Source organism: Cricetulus griseus, chromosome 6 (genome assembly GCF_003668045.3).
Source record: "Cricetulus griseus strain 17A/GY chromosome 6, alternate assembly CriGri-PICRH-1.0, whole genome shotgun sequence".
In the NCBI taxonomy this organism is placed as follows: domain Eukaryota; kingdom Metazoa; phylum Chordata; class Mammalia; order Rodentia; family Cricetidae; genus Cricetulus; species Cricetulus griseus.
The window spans coordinates 139,421,572-139,440,956 of NC_048599.1; the positions used below are offsets into that span (position 1 = coordinate 139,421,572).

At 53.4% G+C, this 19,385-nt stretch overlaps 1 protein-coding gene across 2 annotated transcripts in view; it reads left to right on the forward strand.

Moving 5' to 3' along the window:
* The window catches only part of Rxra (retinoid X receptor alpha), an 89,964-nt gene that overhangs the window by 63,840 nt on the left and 6,739 nt on the right, over window positions 1-19,385 (forward strand). For both annotated transcript variants that reach the window (XM_027423032.2, XM_027423033.2), the window contains 6 exons: window positions 3,322-3,472; window positions 4,091-4,270; window positions 11,514-11,683; window positions 15,424-15,553; window positions 17,222-17,354; window positions 19,181-19,272. In XM_027423032.2, the coding sequence (XP_027278833.1) occupies window positions 3,322-3,472; window positions 4,091-4,270; window positions 11,514-11,683; window positions 15,424-15,553; window positions 17,222-17,354; window positions 19,181-19,272 (856 nt within the window). The remainder of the gene's footprint in view (window positions 1-3,321; window positions 3,473-4,090; window positions 4,271-11,513; window positions 11,684-15,423; window positions 15,554-17,221; window positions 17,355-19,180; window positions 19,273-19,385) is intronic.

The window sequence follows — 19,385 nt, forward strand, 5'->3', positions numbered from 1 at the left end:
GAAATATCTCACAGTTGGTCTTCAACTCCCCTAGAGCCTCCTTAGAGCCTGTCCCCATGATTGTGGAACTGTGGGGTATCTGCTTTCTCTGTGGGGTATCTGGGGTATAGGCTTATGTCTATCTTCCTGGAGTCCCTGAGGCTTCTACCTAAGCAGTTGGGTTCAGTGTCCCTGGGCCAATAGGGAAAGCTCATACTGGCCCAGGGATGTCAGTCCTCTGGTCCTACAGAGGCCCCTGGTGGCAGCCTATGTCTAGGCCCTGGCTTTCAGTGGCTCTGTGGATGTTGGCTATCTATGAGGCTTGGCTTCCTTTTCTGTGGGCCTAGCAGGGCCCTCGTTCTGCTGTGGGTACCCTAGAGCCCTTGCTCAGCCTCTTCTTCTTCCCAAGGACTTAAATACCTGTTGGATAGAGCTTTGCTCTGCCCCTATTTCCTCAAGGGTCTTGGTGGGTTTCTACGGGGATTTTTCTCCTTGGCATACATGGGGCTCTGCATCTGGAGAGCCTGCTCTTTGGGATTCCTTCAATCTTTCCTGAAACAGGTGAGGGATGTCCTTTCTGCTCTGAGTTTCTCAGTTTGAGTTCTGTGTCCCCCAAATAGCTTTGCTATGCCATCCCATAATGGCACACTTGGGACTCCTCCCTAAAACCACAGGGCTAATGGCACCCATGTGCCCCTTAGGTTCCCACAGCCTTGTGCTCTGAGCCGTGCCACCTCCTGTGCCCCCTTCCTGGTGCTGGGTGTGCTGGAGACCACTCACTGCATAGCCAGGTGGCCTGTGGGGACTGGCCTGAGTCTCTTACGCCTCTGCTACAGACAATCTGGCTAGTTTTCCTAGGCTGATCTCATCTAAGCCCCTTTGCCCCAGTGTGTGTGTGTGTGTGTATGTGTGTGTGTACATGTACATGCATCCACAAGCACACTTGTGCATAGAAGATCTGGGGTTCCTGTGAACAGTCTGTTACCCTGCCCCCAACTCCTCACCTTGCTTTCCAGAAGCAGGCAGCGGCCTGGGGTGCTGCTGGTGTGAAGCAGGCTTGACTACCAAGCTACCTCCCCTGGCTTGGCCATGTTATTTTTGTCATAGCTGTTCTATACCCTTGCTAGCCCCAGATGCCGTGGGCAGAAAGGGTAGATGAAGAACTGATCTCCACAGTTTCCTGGCTTCAGTGTTGACACCTCTTGGCTCTCAACTCCATGAGGTGCCTTGCTGGGTTTGGATATAGCTTTATCAGTCATGGCCACGTGGTGCCCAAAGCCATCCATGTGTCTCATTTGGTCTTGGGGCTCTACTAGGATAGGACTCAAGGGGATGTTCCCTGCTACTTCCCAAGCCTGTCTGGCTAGCCACACTGGCTTCCCTGGGTGATTCACAATTGGAAAGCACTTCTGAGTGCCCAAATGTGGATCTGGTGAGGCACTGAGGCCTCTGATCCTCAGTATGGGAGGGTCTCCTAATGTGGGGGCCACAGTGACTCTGTAAGCAGGTGTTTCATGATGCCTGAAGCCAGCCAGATGGGGAATGAAGCTGTGGGGAGCACGCACAGCCTGAGAGCAGGTGGATAGCCCATCCAAGAGGTCTAGTTGAGGGTTGGTCTGGGTCTTGGAGGACAGGATGAGGTAGGGGTAGAAGAGAGGATGCCTGAGAGGTAGGTGGGGACCAGGTGGGGTACCAATGAGGCGGAACTGAAATAAATGCCAAGGATATGAAAGGGGAAATGGGATGGCCCCCACCCAATCCAGGGAAGCTCTGGGCTCCAGCAGAGGGCTGTCCAGTCCTGGGTCTCTTGAGAGATGTGTAGGAAGCACACAAGTCGGGTGAATGGGGGTTATGGTCCATGCGGGAGGTTGAGGGAGGGAAGGATAGATGGAGACTGCCCTAGTCCATCAGCTCACATCTGGGAAGAGATTCCAGGATTGTCTGCTAGTGGAGTTCTGAGGAACCTTGTGGGTATCTGTGGACCTGTGGTGAGGTAGGGTGCTACAGCCCAGCCTTTGCTCTGCCCTGGCATCAGGGCTTCACTGGACCTGAGCTGATGATGCTGCCCAGAGCTAAGACATCCAGGAACCTCAGGGTTAGGCTCCCTATATAGTGAGCAGAATGGAGGGTGTGTGCAGTCTTCCTAGCAAAAGCCAGTGGTGTCTCCCTGCTACCCCAGGATCCCCACATAGGATCTTCATCCAGTTAGCATATGAACTGCTCTCCTCTGCAGTAGGATGTCCTGCTTGCCACCAAGGACTCTCATGTCCTGACAACCCCCTGACACAGCTCTGTGGGCCTCCAGGCTTCCCAGCAGCCCCCTTCAGCTGGCCAGAATAAGGCATCCGTGCAGAGCCTCCCTGCCAGCCTCACAACCCTGGCCAGCTAGGGCTGCCGAGTCATTCTGAGTGCTAGCCCCCTGATGGAGAGAGAGCTTCTGGTGCTTCTGCGCTATTCCTGTCCCGTGAGAAAGGGGGATGGGGTAGGAGGCCCTGAGGAAGGAGGTGAGCTTCCCCATGCAGGGGGGCAGCAGGGGCTATGCAAGGGCAGTGCAACCATACAGCTGGCTTTTTGCCTTTGTCAGGGGTTTTCAGAAGTGGGGGGACTGCCCAGCTGGGCTCTGGCGCCCTGGCAGATAGGCAGGCAGAGGGAAGTGCCTCTGGACTGTGTGCTTACTGCAGAGCTGGGTTGGAGGCTGCGGAACTAAAACTGCTGTGTCATTGCGACGCTGCAGCTGTTGCCTGGGTGACAGGGTGAGTTTCCCACGCTTGCCCCTGGCGGCCAGCGGGCGGGGCGAGGCAAGGGGTGTGCTGAGGCCAAGATGGCCATACTGGCCCTATGGCTTGATGTGTGGGGCGTTCACTTGCTCTCCTGTCTTGTCCTGCCCCAGATTCCTCTGTCATGCAGGGTGGTGGGGATATGTGTGGCTCTGAAGGAGCCCAGTCCAATCTCCTCCCCGAGCCTGGGCCTCTTGTTCTCACCTGGGCGGTGGAGGAGCCCAGAGCACCTGTGCTCTCATGTGTCCAGGACCCATGGCAGGTGTTAAGTGACGGAGGTAGCTCTTTGGTGGGTGGTGGAGTGGGCCTCCTGTATGATACTCAGAGACATGGGATCCCTGGCTATGTGTGGTCTCTGGTACCTTGCAGTGACCTGGGTTTTCTGGGAGGAACTCTGAGGGCTGGACATAGAGCTGACCCCTGTTCTAAAGATGATGGTCCTGCTGTCCCTTAGCCATGTGTCCTGAGTTAGGCTCTGTAGAGTGGAGTTGTAGGAAGCCCAGCACTCATTGATGCCTGTCACCAGCCTCCCAAGGCTGACCTATCCTGACTCATCCTCTTGCAGCTCAACTCACCCATGAACCCAGTGAGCAGCAGTGAGGACATCAAGCCCCCACTGGGCCTCAATGGAGTCCTCAAGGTTCCTGCCCACCCCTCAGGAAATATGGCATCCTTCACCAAGCACATCTGTGCTATCTGTGGGGACCGCTCCTCAGGTAGGACTGCCTGGTAGGCAGGAGCACCATACCTAGACAAAGCACACAGGGCCTCTCTAGATTTTTCCATTGGGCTGGGTTCAGGGAGGCAGGAACCCAGGGGTGCCTCCCGTGCCTGTAGAGCAAGGGGTGGGCTGAGAGCTCCAGGTGCCTTGTTTTATCCTCAGGTAAGGTGGGCACTAGGATGGGAAGGGTGGTTTGGAGGCATGCCAAGAGAAGATGCAGGCATGGATGGCTGAGGTGCAATGATAGCTAGCCTCCTGTCTGGGCCAAGCCTGTTGAAGGGCCCCCCTGCATTGTGCTACTGAACCCCAGTAGCCTAAGAGCCAAGAACAGTGTGTCTATACTCTTCTAGAACACAATAGCTCAGGCACAGAGAGCACAACATCATCAGTGTTGGTATGCTGGTCCTTAGGGGGTGGTGACCCCTAATCCCTGCAGATAGAGAGAAGGTGGATGGACCTGGTCTCTGATTTGTGCAGGGAGGACCAGGCAGGGTCTAGCCTGAGCCTAGACAGGGGTTCTGAAACCTGAAGGCAGAGCCCCAGCATGCAGCATGACACATGGGTGAGGATCTTGTCAATATAGCTCACCCATCCCTCTGTCCACACCCTACAGGCAAGCACTATGGAGTGTACAGTTGTGAGGGATGCAAGGGTTTCTTCAAGAGGACAGTACGTAAAGACCTGACCTACACCTGCCGTGACAACAAGGACTGCCTGATCGACAAGAGGCAGAGAAACCGGTGTCAGTACTGCCGTTACCAGAAGTGCCTGGCCATGGGCATGAAGCGGGAAGGTAGGCCTTGAATACCCACCTCCTGCCCAGCACACTTTTCTCATCAGAACCAGGAGGCCTCCATTGTCCTCTTCCCCAGCATTGTTAGAGTAGAGGGATTTGAGCAGAGTCTAGGCCTGAATTTGGCAGACTCTGGTATAGCCTGGCTGGTTCCTTTGTGTGTCTTCAGGGACAGGGTGCTCCCTCTCCTCAGTGCTCAGTGGAGCTCCTGGCCTGTGCTATTGAGACTGCTGTCTGTATAGCTTGTATGTTGAGGGACTGCCTTCTTGCCAGCCCTTCCCCCAACCAGATTTTCATCTAGTGCTTGCTGTGTAGCTGGGCCTTGGGGTTTTAGAATAGAAAAGACAGAGCAGGACCATCCTACTAGCAGCTTGACCCCAAAGACAGGAGCTGAGTACACAGTCCCCTCTTGAGGTGTGGCAGGGCTGAGCCAGCACATGACTGGGAGAGCACTGGGCTGAAAGCATGGCAGAGGCAGAAGTAGGAGGAAGGAAGGTGGGCAAGAGAGAGGGTATCCACAGGGTCGTCTCTGACTTCCTGTCTCTCCATCTGCCTAGTGAGGGGATGATCAGGAGAGCCCATGGTATGAGGCACATTTGGGTTGGAGTGGTGGAGGGGGACCTCTAGAGACCGCCAAAATATCCCCCCAGAGCCTGTTGAATGTTAGGGTCATCTTGGGCTCCCCTTCTTCTCAAGGCTACTTCCAGTTTCATCCCTGGTAGGGTCACCTGCTAATCCACAGGCCCTCTGAGCAATGGGACTCTGAGCCTGTTTTATTAGCAAGATATATATGTATGGGTTAGGGAGGCTGTGTAACAGACCAGGAAACTCCCCAGAGGTGCCAGATGTCAAGGTGTGTCACTAGACCCTTAGGTTCCCCAGCTGCATTGTCTCCTCCTAGCCCTGCATTTGGAAAGTATTCCTTGGTTGGGAGGGAGATAGATAGATAGATAGATAGATAGATAGATAGATAGATAGAGGGAGATAGATAGATAGATAGATAGATAGATAGAGGGAGATAGATAGATAGATAGATAGATAGATAGAGGGAGATAGATAGATAGATAGAAGATAGATAGATAGATAGATAGATAGAAGATAGATAGATAGTGTGTGTGGGGGGGGGTGTGGGTGCCTGGGTGAGGTTCTTCCATCAGTCTTAGGCCTGGGCCTCATAGGGCTGGGCACTCTCTGAAGGTCTTCTACTCTCACTCCAGCATTGCCCCTCCAGCTTCCTCTGCCTGGGTTGTGCATGGGGCCAATCCAATGGCTATTGTGTGTCCTTCCACTTTGTTCCCAGCTCTTTAATTGCCCCTGTCTAGGACCAGCCTGAGGAGGGCAGTGCTGGGATTTGCTTTTCTCTTCACATTGTCCTTCTTTCAGTATATTCTGGTCTTCTTGTTCATGAGAAGCCCTATGCTCCTGTGGGATTCTTTCATGCTATGAGGTCAGCAGGGGGTGCAGGGAGTAGCTGCACCTCATTCCCAGTGCTGGTGGTGGGGCAGCATATACAGAACTGTGTGCTATGGGTCTGGAATGTGTGTGTGAGTGTCCCTAGCCTGGCCATTCTGACTGGCACATGTTTCATACAGAGTATAATGTTCTTTTAAGTATGACCTTGACTAGGAGATTTCCAATGGCCATTAGGGGCTAAGTCTTAATACATTTGTCTAGCTGAGCTAGACCCCAGCTTCTGCCCCCCCCCCATTTTTCTGTAGTGAGAGGGCAAATGGAGGGAGTGTCCTGCCAAGGGTGGGGTACACTGTTTCATCCTTGGGGTACCACATGCCCTCAGGGAGCACTTAGGGGAATAGCCAGTACACCAGCACATCCTCTAGAGGACAGGTGCTTGAGTGGATAGACTTGGGGTGAGAGCCGTGGCCAGCTGTGTGCCTGGCCAGAAGGTGGAAGTGGGGTTGTGCAAGCCTCTCAGGAGCTGAGCTCAACCCTGAGCCTACTCCTTCTCAGTGCTGTTGTTCCTGGTAATGGGCACTATTAAGGGCTCTGGGTATGAGTTCCTGTCCCTTGAAACTGACCACCAGATAAGAAGGTATCTTTAAGTCCCTGACTTTGGTCAGCTAGAGCTTGGGAGCTGGTACCTGACCCAGACTTGGGTGCTGAGCATGGCTGTGTGAAGGGGTGTGTCCAGGCCAACTCCTGAGCATGGATAGATCAGAAACTGTGTGCCAGCTGAAGGGAGTAGTGTCTGTGAAAGCCAAGGCTGTCAGCAGACCTGGCATTTGGCAGACACTACAATTCTGACCGTCCAGCTCAAGTGACCCCTTCTTTCACTGTCCCCATAGTTGCCCTTAGGTGCTTGGTGTTCAGATACCAGGTGCCTGGACTTCCAGAGGTGTGGATATTGTGGATGGTGCCCTCAAATCCCAATGGAATGATACAGTCTTGAGATGGGAGGCTGGAGCCAACAGCCTAAGTCTTCTCCGTACTTCCTGTGGGTAGGATCCTGAGCACCCCTCTCCAGTCCTTTCACATAAAGTGCCCATCCTCCATGCCGTAGCTAATGCTGCATACCTCACATAGAGGAGGAAGTGGGGTGCAGAGGCTAGCTATTTGCCTGTGCAGAGCCCTGCATCCTGCTCTGTTCCTTGGGCCACGTTGTAGCAGTGTTTTGGTCCCTAAGAAATGCTTTACTCATTCCTGTGGAGAGATGCACCCCAACCCCACCCCATGTCTCTTTGTTCCAGCTGGATTTATGAGCCATCAGGGTTTAGTACAATCCCTGTGAAACACTCTCTGACCCCAGACACAGCAGCTATGGAACTTGGCCCCTTGGGCTGCACAGGGTATCTGTGTGGCAGCTATAAGATGTTTGGAGGCCCTCAGGCCTGGTGAGCACTGCCACCCAAAGGCTGGTTCTGGGGTGTGTGTGTAAAGGGACTTTGACTCCTGATCTGTTGCATTTCCCAGGTCCTGTAGCCCCAAGTCCACAGCCACATTCTTGAGGCAGTTGGCTCTAGAGTAGCCTGGGAGCCCAACCTACAGAGGTCTCTGGGAAGAGCCCAAAGGACCTTCTGCCTGCATTTAGGTAGTAGACACTGCCCCGCTCCCCACTCTGGGGTCTGGGCCAATCCCCAGAAGGAATTCATATTCCATTCCCTGTGCTCTCCTGGGCTAACCGCTAGAAGGAGAGTTCTGTGAATAGTGGGTGGGGCTGCTGGCTGCATGAATTGGATAGCCTGACTTTGGAGAAGCTGTGAGGCCAGGTTGCCAACCCAGAGCCGTTGGCCCTGAGAATGCAGGATGTGCACCCTGGGCTCCAGTGCTGGCTCAACCCCCTAAGTACCCAGCCCCTGTGGGTCAGTAAACTTTGGAGTATGAATCTCATGATTTCCCTCTTCCAGGCTTTATCACACATAGTCCTGGAAACTGAGGCTTGAACAGAACTGTTGTGAGGAAGGAGCTGACCACAAGAAGGCTATGTTTTCCTGTATGGTAGCCCTGCCTTGGGAGAGGCACCCTGGCTTCAGGCTGATGAAGGATACTGCAGGCTGATAGCATCTATGTTGGGCAATAGCAGGGGCCTGCATGTGCAAGCAGCCACGGGGACTTGTTTGGCTGCATTCCCCAGATGGGGGTGGGCAGTGCCCTTCATGGGCTGAGCCTGGGCCTGTTGCTGGGGCAGGTGGTAGTAGTGCTGGGGGGCCTGCAGGTGCGTTTATCTGCAGGCTGGAGAGGCTGCACACTGCACACCCCATCCTCAGCTCCCTTCCCCTGAGGCCTCTTAGCATTTCCTTCCTGACTCTCTTAGCTTCCTGCACCCTGTTCTCTGGCTCTGGATTGCTTGCATGCGGAAATGGCAGTTTCTGCTGTGAGTGTGTGTGTGTGCATGTGCGTGTGCGTGTGTGCGTGTGCGTGTGCGTGTGTGTGTGTGTGTGTGTGTGTGTGTGTGTGTTTGGTGTGTGTGTGCGAACGCGCGAGTCTGTCTGTATGTCTGCGTGTGTGTCTCTGTATGTGTCTGTGTGTCTGAATTCATGTGCACCCTCAAGGATGAGCCCACTATTTCCGCTGTAGTGAAATGGCCCTGGCTTAGTTGTTTCTCTAGGTTTATGACATTGCTTCTCTGAGTCTGGTGTCCCCATCTGAACTATAGGGATTCAGCAAAGTCCGAGACTTGTTGGTGGAACAGAGCAGAAGACAGCTCAAGCCCAGCTGGTAGTAGGGTTAGAGCACAGTGGTCACAATGTGTTTCTGTGCTTGTATTTGTTTGTACATGTATGCATGGCTGTCCATGTCTTTACTATTCTTGTGACTTGTCCCAGACTTGTCCTTGAGTAAGGGAAGGTCATCTGAGCTGCAAGGACCTTGATGCACTATGTGGCCTCTAGGAAGAAGCCATCTGCTCTGGACCTCCACTGCCTGGGTCTTAAGAAGGCGCAGTTGGGCCAGTGCCTATCTCAGGGCCCAGCCCAAGCTGCTGAGGGGCAGAAGAAGGCCACAGTTTCTGGCAGAGCCCCTAACAGGGGTGGGCACTATGGTCTGGGATATCCTTGTTTCCTGACACCCTACCTCCCTGAGACCTCACAGTTCTGCTGGGTTTGGTTTCTGAGCAGTCCCCAAAGTACTCCACTTTGACTATGTGTCCTATGTTGGGACCCAGGTGTGCTGGAGGAGGGTCATCCCCTGCTCAGCCTGCATCTGGATCTTGGGAGGACTGAGCCGCTGGCAGAAGGCCCCACAGGCAGGCAAGGGAACCTTAGTCTCTGAGGCAGTCACCTCCCCCGCAAGGCCTGCGCAGGCTTGGAAGGATAACGAGGCTCTGTATTTACAGACGCCTCTCGCCCGAGGCTTCCCGGCGCCAGTGGAGCATAAGTCAAACATGAGTGCGTCTAAAAGGTGATTGAGCTGGCAAAACATAAATCCCCCGCTCCCTCTGCCCCCTCCGCTGTCTATAAATAAAACGATAATATTTATAACGATGCCGCCCTGAGCTGCTGGGGCCCTTGGAGGCTTCAAAGTGCTTCACAAAACATTTGCTAATTAATTCTCGGCTGCCCCCGCACAGGAGGCAGGTGTGAGGAACCCCTCACCCACCCTCTCAGGGATAGCTGGCTGCTGTGAGGGCTTGCACTCAGGGTTGCCTTCCTCTGGGCTTCCCACATCCCAAGGCTGTCTCTGAGAGCAAGGAAGTCCCTTCCTGGGAATGAAACTGGGCCAGCAGGGTGGGACTGGCCTGCTCAGGTGTTTCCTTTAGGGTCCTCTGGAAGGCAGGCACTGCATTGACATTTTACAGGAAGTGGGGTGCAGAGATGCTGAAGGAGTTGCCCAAAGCACCACAGCTGCTCGAGGTAGACTGTCTCCTTCCACAGCCCACAGTTTGATGTGGTGCTTGGCTCTCTGAGTCGTTCTTCCATCTGGGAAGGTGAGGTTGTTGAATTGACATTGACCTAGCCTGAGGCTGAAGAGTTCTGTCTTCTGGCCTTGGGGTATGGACTGCCTGGCTCTGGCTCTGGCTGTGACTGGTCTGTTCAGATACTTGTCAGTGGGGCTGCTGCTTAGTATTGGCGGGCTGATTTCTTGAGGCCCTGAGCCAGAGTCCTCTGTGACTTGTGGAGTGACCATAATCCTGATGAGAGGTAGCCACATGGAGGGCCCTAGAAGCCCAGCTGGGGAAGGATGGAGTCTGGCAACCTTCTGTAGCCCCTGGAGGCTGGGCGCCATCTGCCCATAGCACTCAACTGTACACCAGCCCCGACCTGCTGTCAGATTTTCCAAAAGAGCTAAGCTTGCAAAACACCAGCCTCTGCCCAGCTGGTGTTTTGCAGACATCAGACCAGTCTCTCATCCTTGGCTCTTTCATGGCTTGAAAGTTTCTGCTACAGCCAGGCCATTGAGTCTTGGGGAGCATAGCCCCAATGTGGGAGAGCGATGGTTGGTTCAGTCTGGATCTCAGCCAAATGGTTTTGGTGAGCCCAGCAAAGAGCAATAGGCAGGGGATTAAAAAGTGGTCGCTCAGGACTGTCACAGAGGGAAGGGAACCACTGGGCTGAACATTACAGTGGGAGCCCTAGAGGAGTGAGAGGAGGGGACATGAGAGAAGGTTGCTCTCTGGGCAGTGGGCAGAGGCCACCTCTGTCTCTCCTGTCAAGACATTTAAGTGGGCTGTGGGCCAGAGAGCCTGGGGTCAGGAGGTAGAGGAGGAGGAGGAGACTCCTGTTGCCCTGCCCTTGAGACCCTGATGCTGCTGACCTTTGCTTTGTCACCTAGAGCAGAAGGAGACAAGGTTTGGATGAGCTCTGACCAAGGTCCTGAGATGGTCCTAGGCATCACTCTGGAGAAGAGTCTGTAAGGTCTCCCCCTAGGCTGCTATAGGAACACAGAATGGAGAGAGGAGTTAGAATTCTGCTGGTGTCTGGACAGGAACAGGGACAGAGTGATAGGTTCAGGGGAACCATTAAGGAGAAAGCACATCTTTGGCTCCTGCCTGAGGCTCTTCACTGGAGCTGCGCTCTGGAGGTGCTGTTGGAAGTCAACCTGCCTCTACCACTGTAGTTCTCTTTCCACACTGCCTCCCACCATCCCCGAGAGCTGGTCTGCTCACAGCTCTCCAGGAGCTGTTGTCTGGTGTGTGGTTAGTGTGAAGCAGGGTGGGCAGTCCCAAGGCCTGTGGCTTCATGGAGGAAGGGGGTAATGTGAGGCTGGAGAACATGGGAACAGTGGATGCATGCCTTCACACTTGCCCAGTGTGTCTCCGATTGGAATTGTCCCTTGCTCTGGCTTATCACTTCAGTGGTCACTTGTTCATGTCTGTCATCACTTCCTGTTCCTGGTCTGGAGCATACCTTGCACTCATCTGGGCATTTTTATAAGTTGTTTCTTTTGCTGAATTAGTTCCCTCATTTTACTTCCTTCTTCAGGCCCATTCCCAATTCTTCAAGAAACCCTTCTTGGGTTTCTCTATATCTTCAGACTGTCAAAGCCGTTCACACCCACTTTAGTATTTCTGTGACCCATCAGCTCCAGGAAAGACCATCTGCCTTGACCTCAGATGGGCTCCTGGTATAAATACTAGCTGAGTGTGTTCAGGGTTTACAGCCACCCAGTGGCCAGGTACAGGCAGGTACAAGGCTGGACTCTTGAGTGTGTCTCCCTCAGCAAAACCTGGAGGGGACTCCAGAGTTGTGGATGCACTGACTTGGAGCTAGCCCTACCTGGCTTTGAACATGGGGGGCTGTTACAGGAACTGTGGGCCTGGCTAGCCCAGGTGACTGTCTCCTGTATATAGCCGTGCAGGAGGAGCGGCAGAGAGGCAAGGACCGGAATGAGAATGAGGTGGAGTCTACCAGCAGTGCCAATGAGGATATGCCTGTGGAGAAGATTCTGGAAGCCGAGCTTGCTGTTGAGCCCAAGACTGAGACATACGTGGAGGCCAACATGGGGCTGAACCCCAGCTCAGTGAGTCTCAAGACGTTCATCTGCCTTAGTTTACCCCTGGTTGCTTACTCCCTTATCCTCCTGCTTGAACAGCCAATATACCAGAATCCTGTGGCTGCTGTAGTTTCTTGTCACCAACAGTGGGGCCTCTATCCTTGTAGGTGACCCTGGGAGTACCTTACTCTGCCTGGGATATGCCTGGGTGCTGGCCTTGCTTTGTCTGCCCCATCCAAATACTCAGCTGCCACTCTGGGGTCTTGACGTCTGTGTGGTGAGGCTTGATCTCAGTTCTAAGGAATGTTTCAGAGAAGCTGTAGGTAGCTGAGCCTGGGTAGAAAGCTCTGTGGCAACTGCTAGGCTCCAAGGCTGGCTCTCAGGAGTGTGTGGCCACAGGGTGACTTTTCGGAGTCTCTCTGTCCTACTCACTGCTGTGAGAAGGTGGAGGAGCCAGCAGGAGCTACTCATAGGTGGCAGCTGCTGTGACTGCTGTTGAAGCAGAAGTGTCTCTTGGCCTTCTAGTTGGTCACCCTCAGATTGGCCCCCTGTAGGGATGATGTAGATATCCACTTTCCCTAGTCTTCCTATACCACCTGCCACCTACAGCTACTGTAGCCCCAGACAAAACCAGAAGGGCCACAGTTCCCACTGCTGTCTGTCTGCCTGGCTACTTGCAGGGTTCAGGACTTTCTGGCTTCCATGTCTATTCTTGGACTCTCAACTGAACTCTTCCCCCTGACTCTCTCTCTGCCCTGCCTCCTGTCATCGTTTCAAGGATCATTGGCCAAAATGGACTTATTTAGGTGGGAGACTCCATTTTCCCAAGCCCCCAATGAGGAGGTGGCTGTAGCCATGTCCTAGATTGGAGCATTTCTTGTGCAAATTCAAGAACCTTGGACAAACCCACAGACCTTATGTTTCTCAAGCTCTTGGTCTGTCTGCTCCATGTGGGCTTTCAGCATGATGGCCAAACTCCATCTGCACCTTTGTGTTGATCTCTGGGCTGGGACCAGAGCCCTGTAGCTAACCATTGGACACCCAGCCCAGGTAGACCTCAAGGAAGGCCCCATCAGTCTATCTCTCTCAGTCAGGGTTGTGTTTGTCTCCTCTTGTTCCTTAGTGTCTAGGCTCAGCCTGTTGCTGTGAGATGGACACAGAGCACTGGCTCTTTCCCTTCAGCTAGACACACGGCAGTGGTATAGTAGGCTATCCCAGGAGTCAGTGGGTGGTGTCTGAGCTATCCCAGGGGTTCAGACATGTCTCTTCTCCCCTCTGTAGTCTGTGAGTGTAGATCCCCTCTTGCATACTTATGAGGCCCTGTGACAGAATCACTGTCTCATCTCATCCCACCCCCACCCCCCCATTACCCACCTCTCCTGTGTCTAAGGCCCAGGGCTGCCTTCCTGGGGAGAAAGTGTAGGGCCTTGCAGGTAGTCTTCTTTTGGGGACCCAACCCGGGCTGTGTTATGACACCTCCCGACATGGGGACCACAGAAAACCTTGCCCACTTGAACCTGCCCAGTGCTCTGGTTGGGGTCCTGTCCTCCAAGTCCCCTCACAAATCCTGGAAGGGAGGGGAGGGCAGCATCAGGACTCTCCCTTGTGGAATAGGATCTGAGGGGTGGTTGCCTAGGCTGTGAAGGGTGACTAAGGTTTTCTTTTGTCAAATAAGGCTGTTGTTGATAATGTTCTCTGACATTGCTTTTGCTGTCCCATGAGGGTTCAGGTCTTCAAAGCTACACAGTGGAAAGTCATTGTCCCCCTGGCCTCCTGTGACTGACCTTGATCTGATCCTTACATGGACCTGGTGGTCCTTCCCTCAAATGCAAGCTAAAGAGACAGGATAGGCAGCACCTAGCCTCACAGATGGGCTGCTGGCTTCTCTGGCCCCTGTCTGGGTGGTCTTGTGACCACACCTCCCTGGCAGGCAGTAGCTCATTAAATGTCTGCTGTGGAGTCAGCTCAGAGGAGTGAAGCTATCCAGTAGGATGGGACAGTGCAGAGCCGGAGCCCACCCAACCCCTCCCTCCCAGACAACCCTGCAGTTAGTTCCTGCTGCGCTTGGTCCTCACACCCATGTAGCACCTGCCTCCTTCTTTCTCTGGTCCCTCTGCTCCAGCCTTGTGTCCAGTCCTGACAGATGGCCCATGTGCATATGGCTGCAGAGGTCACTGTCAGTGCAGGAATAGCTTTGAGATCTTTTTCTCAACCACAGTGGCACTGTGACAGTCTAGGATTCAAGAGGGTGGCCAGAGGCAAAGCTGTTTCCTGGGGCAAGGCTGAGATCACAGAGCTTGAGTGTGAGGTTTGTCATCTGGGCCATGTATTCCCACAGCTGGTTTAGGGCCCTGTACTCATCTCTCAGCTTGGTGCTGCTCCCTGGCAGATGACAAGCAAGGAAGACACCCGTGGAGAAAACCCCTGTGGCTGACAGGCAGAGCCAGACAGTGGACAGCCTGACCACTAAGTGGATTCCCTAGTACCTGTTGCGCTGGGGCTCTGAGGTTTGCTGAGGGTCATGTGGCTGGGAGATGTCACCCATTCCTTTTGACACTGTCCTGGAGATCTTGTACTGACATCACCTGCCCCTGCTGCTCTGGGCTTCCCCTGCAGCCAATCCTGCAAGGCCAGTGGTGTGAAGCCGAGTTGTCACTGCCTTACTGAGCTCTTTGCAGGCCCTTCACGCAGGGCTGGGTGTTTAGACTGAATGTCACTGCCGACCAGGTGGTTTCTGTCAACTAAAGCCTTTCAAAGGCAGGCGAGTCTCTCTTCTGATGCCCGGCCTCTTCTGTTTTCAAAGCCAGGAATCCTGTATCCAGTTCTTGGGTACTGTTACCCACCACACTTTGGGATCAGAGGACCATGGCCATAATCCACCTGTCAGGCACTCAGATGGGCTTCCCAGCCTACTATAAAGCCCATCTGAGCCTTCTCACCCAGAAGGACTGGAAGCTCCTCTTCTGGGAAGAACTTTCTGAAAGGCTTCTAATGACATGCCACCTCTGCCTGTGACTTGGAATCTGGACCAAGCATAGATTGGCCCCAAGCTTCTGCTTGTCATGTTTGTTAGAATATCTCTCCTGGGTGGGCTATTGTTACCTTTAGAGATAGGGTCTGGCCCTAGCTTGTCTCCTTCACCTGCCTGTTACATGGCCCCTTTCCCATATCCCTCCTCCTCCTCCTCCTCCTCCTCCTCCTCCTCCTCCTCCTCCTCCTCCTCTTTTTCTTCTTCTTCCTCCTCCTCCTCCTCCTCCTCTTCTTTCTTCTTCTTTTTCTTCTTCTTTCTTCTTCTATGAGCTATTCCAACAAATTGTCAGGAGCCCAGGGGCTTCTGTGGTAGAGTCTGTTTTCTTCAGCCATTGGGCTATGTGACCCTATATTGTCTTGGTGGGCACCAGTCTGGCACTGGCAGGGCTGACTCTTCCTGCCTTTTCTGCATTTGGAGGTCCCTAGCTCCCTGGCTTGGGGCTCAGGTCACCCGTGTCCCCTAATCTGCTTTTCTTGATACATCCCTTCAGACTCTGAGCCTCCTGCTTCTTCTGATGACCTCTGGTATGCTCCTAGTCCAGCTCCATTAAGCCAGGGTCATCTCCACTCCGGATCTCTTCTTCAAAGTCCTTTCACTGTGCCAGGTCTCAGATGTCAGGGGTTGGGATGTGGAGTCTGGGACTCTGCCCCATGGGTCTTTTGTGGGAGGGGAGCAGGGTTGTCGTGTTGGGGTACCAGCGGTGTGAGGCTTGATTGGTGCCCTTCCTCCACTCTAGCCAAATGACCCCGTCACCAACATCTGTCAAGCGGCAGACAAGCAGCTCTTCACTCTTGTGGAGTGGGCCAAGAGGATCCCGCACTTCTCTGAGCTGCCTCTGGACGACCAGGTCATCCTGCTACGGGCAGGTGAGTGGCCAGGCCTGTGAGCCTATGAGTGGTGGGGTGGGTGTTGCTCCTACTGTCTAGAGCTACCTTTTCTCTCTTCTAGCTAAGAAAGTGTCAGTAAAGGGTCTCATCAGGCTGCCCACCAGGGAGGTCTGTGTGACCTCTGCAGTCTTGTCACCTTGGAGGCTGCAGATGCTTTTCTGAGCAGTGTGTCTTGATGCAGGTGTGTGAAGCACAAGTGGTGTCTCCCATACCCAGCGAAGGGGACTCTTCTGGGTAGGCGTTAGCCTTGGAATTTAGGTCGGGGCCAGCTCTGCAGGCTATCCTGATTCTTCCTTGGCATTGGGACCTGATGACTGTTGCTTGGATTCCACCAAGTGCCCAATAGAGGTTCTGAGGTTAGGATCCTGAGATGGGGATATGTTTGGAATGGCATCTGAAGCTCTTGCTCACTGTGGAGCTGTGGTGACAGTTGATACCTGCCTCATATCCCATGATTTGCCTGGAGACCATGCTGTCTTGAGGGGCCTGAGATTTTCTGCTTATATAAGGGCTCTCAGCCTCAGTTTTGCCCACCCCAGAAGATAAAATGAGCTGTAGATGGATCCCTGTACATCATGGAATGCTTTGGTAGCTACTTGGTTGGGGTGAGGCTCACACAGGCCCCAAGCTTCCTGCCTTCACCCTGAAAAGATCTGTTGGTGGGCATGAATTGCCGAGATGAGCAAGGTGGATCCTGCCATGTTTGTCTCTTCCTGGGTGGGCTTGTTAGCTGTTTGGATGAGGTGTGTGTTCCACCTTGTGAATACAGACTCCTTTGAGGCTCTGGCAAGCTTCTGTCCAGCAGAGACACAGCTTTCCAGGGCTTCACCTTAACCACTGAGGCATGGCAATCCACATAGAAGGGGCAGCCCCCTAGGTTGGGGTCTCAGATGATCTGATCAGTGTAGGGCTAGATATGAGATGGGGCAGAGTTTGCCCCACGTGCTCTTATGGGGTCCCCGAGGTCATGTTTCTGGGAGTGATCGCCAGTATCCAAGTGGTTGAACCTGTGGTGAGAAGGATATAAGACTATGCCTCTCAAGTGCTGACTGCCTCAGTTCTCATGGCTTGAAGTCTTGAGAGGGGGAACTGTGGAGCCTGGGATCTCAGGACACAGGCAGTTTCTGGAATGGCTAGTGTTGAGAAAGCTCATGTGCTGCCCTGTCAAGGAGCCCCTGGCTGTTTGTACAGAGTTCTCTCCTTATCTCCCTCCCTGAGGCCTCTTTTTAGTGCTTGCATATCAGTGCTGGTGCCAGGGATACATGGCTCCAAGGTGGCTTTCTTTCTCAGTACTCAACACTAGTGGATTCTACTTGTCCTAGATTGGCAACAGTCATTCCCTAGCCATCCCAAGGGAAGTCTTTGGGAGTTCTCTTCATGTACAGAAAAAAGGATCCATGCCCTGAATTTGTTAGAGGGGGTGCTTGGTACAGGACTTCTCAGGGCTGACACACCACCAGTGTATTTGGTAGAAGGAAGAGGTTTCTCTGTATAACATAGGGGTCCTATTTTGGGAGCCCTGACTTGGGTGTAGAAAGAGATTGGCCTGGAACATGCTGTTTTCGGAGGTCTGACTGTGGATGAAGGGAAGGGACCGTGATGAGGGTCATAGAAACAGTGGAGTAACCATATGCTTTTTCCCCACAGGCTGGAATGAGCTGCTTATTGCCTCCTTCTCCCACCGTTCCATAGCTGTGAAAGACGGGATCCTCCTTGCCACTGGCCTGCATGTACACCGAAACAGTGCTCACAGTGCCGGGGTGGGCGCCATCTTTGACAGGTGGGCTGTGTGGCACTGTCTTTGGTAGGTGGGCAGGGTAGGTGCCATCTTTGATAAGTAGGTGGACTGGATGTCATCTTCATCACATGAGTGATGTAGCATCATCTGGGGTAGGTAGGTGGGTTGAGGACCATCTTTGACCAGTTGGCTAAATATGCATTGGATTCAGCAGGTAAGGTGGGGTGGGTGCTCTCTTTAGTAGTTGGGCCATCTTTGACAGGTAGATAGGGTGGGATATCTTTGTGGCGGACAGGCCCCTTAGTCTCTTCCTGCCCTGTTGGACACAGCCTCTGCTTAGGAAAGACATTAGTGTGGAAAATGCTGGGTAGACATGTGGAGTCTGTCAGGGGAGTTGAGGCCACAGGCAGCTTTCCTTCTTTGTGATCTGAGTATCTACAAGGACAGCTGCACTTGGTTAACAAAAACAGATTATGTTGCTGGTATGGTTTTGTAAGTGTCAACATTTGGCAGGTCTCAGCCATAAGCAGCGGTGCTGTTGTAGCCCAGAGTGACCTATGCCCTGGACTATGTATCACTGAGTGACTGGTGTTTCTGATCTGCTGCTCCTCACACCCACAGTGGGCATGGATGTGTGGCTCTGCACCTGCCTTAGCTGCTTCTCCGAAACATGCTCAAAGGAGTGCAGCCATGCCCAAGGCCCCCTGGCTCCACCCAATTCCTCTCCTGAAATGCTTTTCTTGCTTGTGCCTACCAGGTGAGGGACTATGGCTGCTTGCCCTTTTGTCTGGATGGCCAGCCCTTATGCACAAGCTGAGGGCCCATGCCAGACCTCAGTGTTTGGGGACCTGGATGTCAATTTCTGTGAGCTGAAGTTGAGAGGCTGGGGATGCCTCGGGGCATAGGGCAGTGAGTGGGAATGATCAGGCCCATAGGAGGGAACAGTGTGGGGGTGGGGCAGGTGAGTCTGAGCTTTAGAGCCCGGAAGTTGGAGGTGAGCAAAGCCTGAGACAGAGGGAACAATGCACAGATGGAGCTCTTCCCAGGAAAAGTCCGGTTAGAACACACAAAGTGTATTAGTACAGAAAAGTTTGTGACCACATATGGAGCAGATATAATCTCAACTCAATGCCAGGCTCTGCATTGCAAGCCTTCTTAGGGTCTTTAACAAGCTTAGATATGTGGCTACTCCACAGGGGAAGGTATTGGGGTTTATCCCTCTGGAATCTCGTTTTGGGAAATGTATCCCTAGCCACATGCCCAGCTAGTAGTGAAGTGACAGTGCTGGGGACCTTATGCTTATATTTTCTGGGGATTCCAATAGTGGTTGGAGATGTCCTAGTTAATCCACTCACTGTGGGAGTGTGTGGAGTGTGGAGTCTGACCTTTGGTGGCAGGGCTCCTCCTTGCTGCTGAGGTCAGAGAGACTGTGGCTCAGAGTGACTGACATGGGATTGGGGTCTAGGATTCTTCCAGACTCCATATGTGTTGAGTGGGAGGGGTCCTTGTCTTGCTGAGGAGGCTATGAGGTGTCTGGTGATGAGGCTTTATCCCAGCAGCAAGTCTAACCTGGAGCTAAGGGAAATAGCTGTGAATGCAAGGTGACCGTGAATGACCACACAACAGGAGATCTTGGCTCAGCAATCTTGGGCCCAGATTCCCAGACAGCCCTGGAGTAGTGGAGGACCCCATCCTGCCAAGAACCATGGGCTTATGGTGATGCTTCTTTCCTATGGCCCTGACCAGACCCAGTGCTTCCAGTTACCCTCCATCTGCCCTGGGTGTCACAGGGGTCCAGTGGATCTTCCTTGGTAGGGCCCTGGTAAGGGTGTGTCTAATGTAGACGTTGGCACCTCTTTTTCCTGCAGGGTGCTAACGGAGCTGGTGTCTAAGATGCGTGACATGCAAATGGACAAGACAGAGCTGGGCTGCCTGCGTGCCATTGTCCTCTTCAACCCTGGTATGACCCTCCTGCCTCCCATGTGGTCAAGGGCACTTATCTGTTTCCAGCTGCTCTTCCTCATGCTTTGAGCTTCAAGCATGGCACATTGTCACCATCACAACAGACAGCCG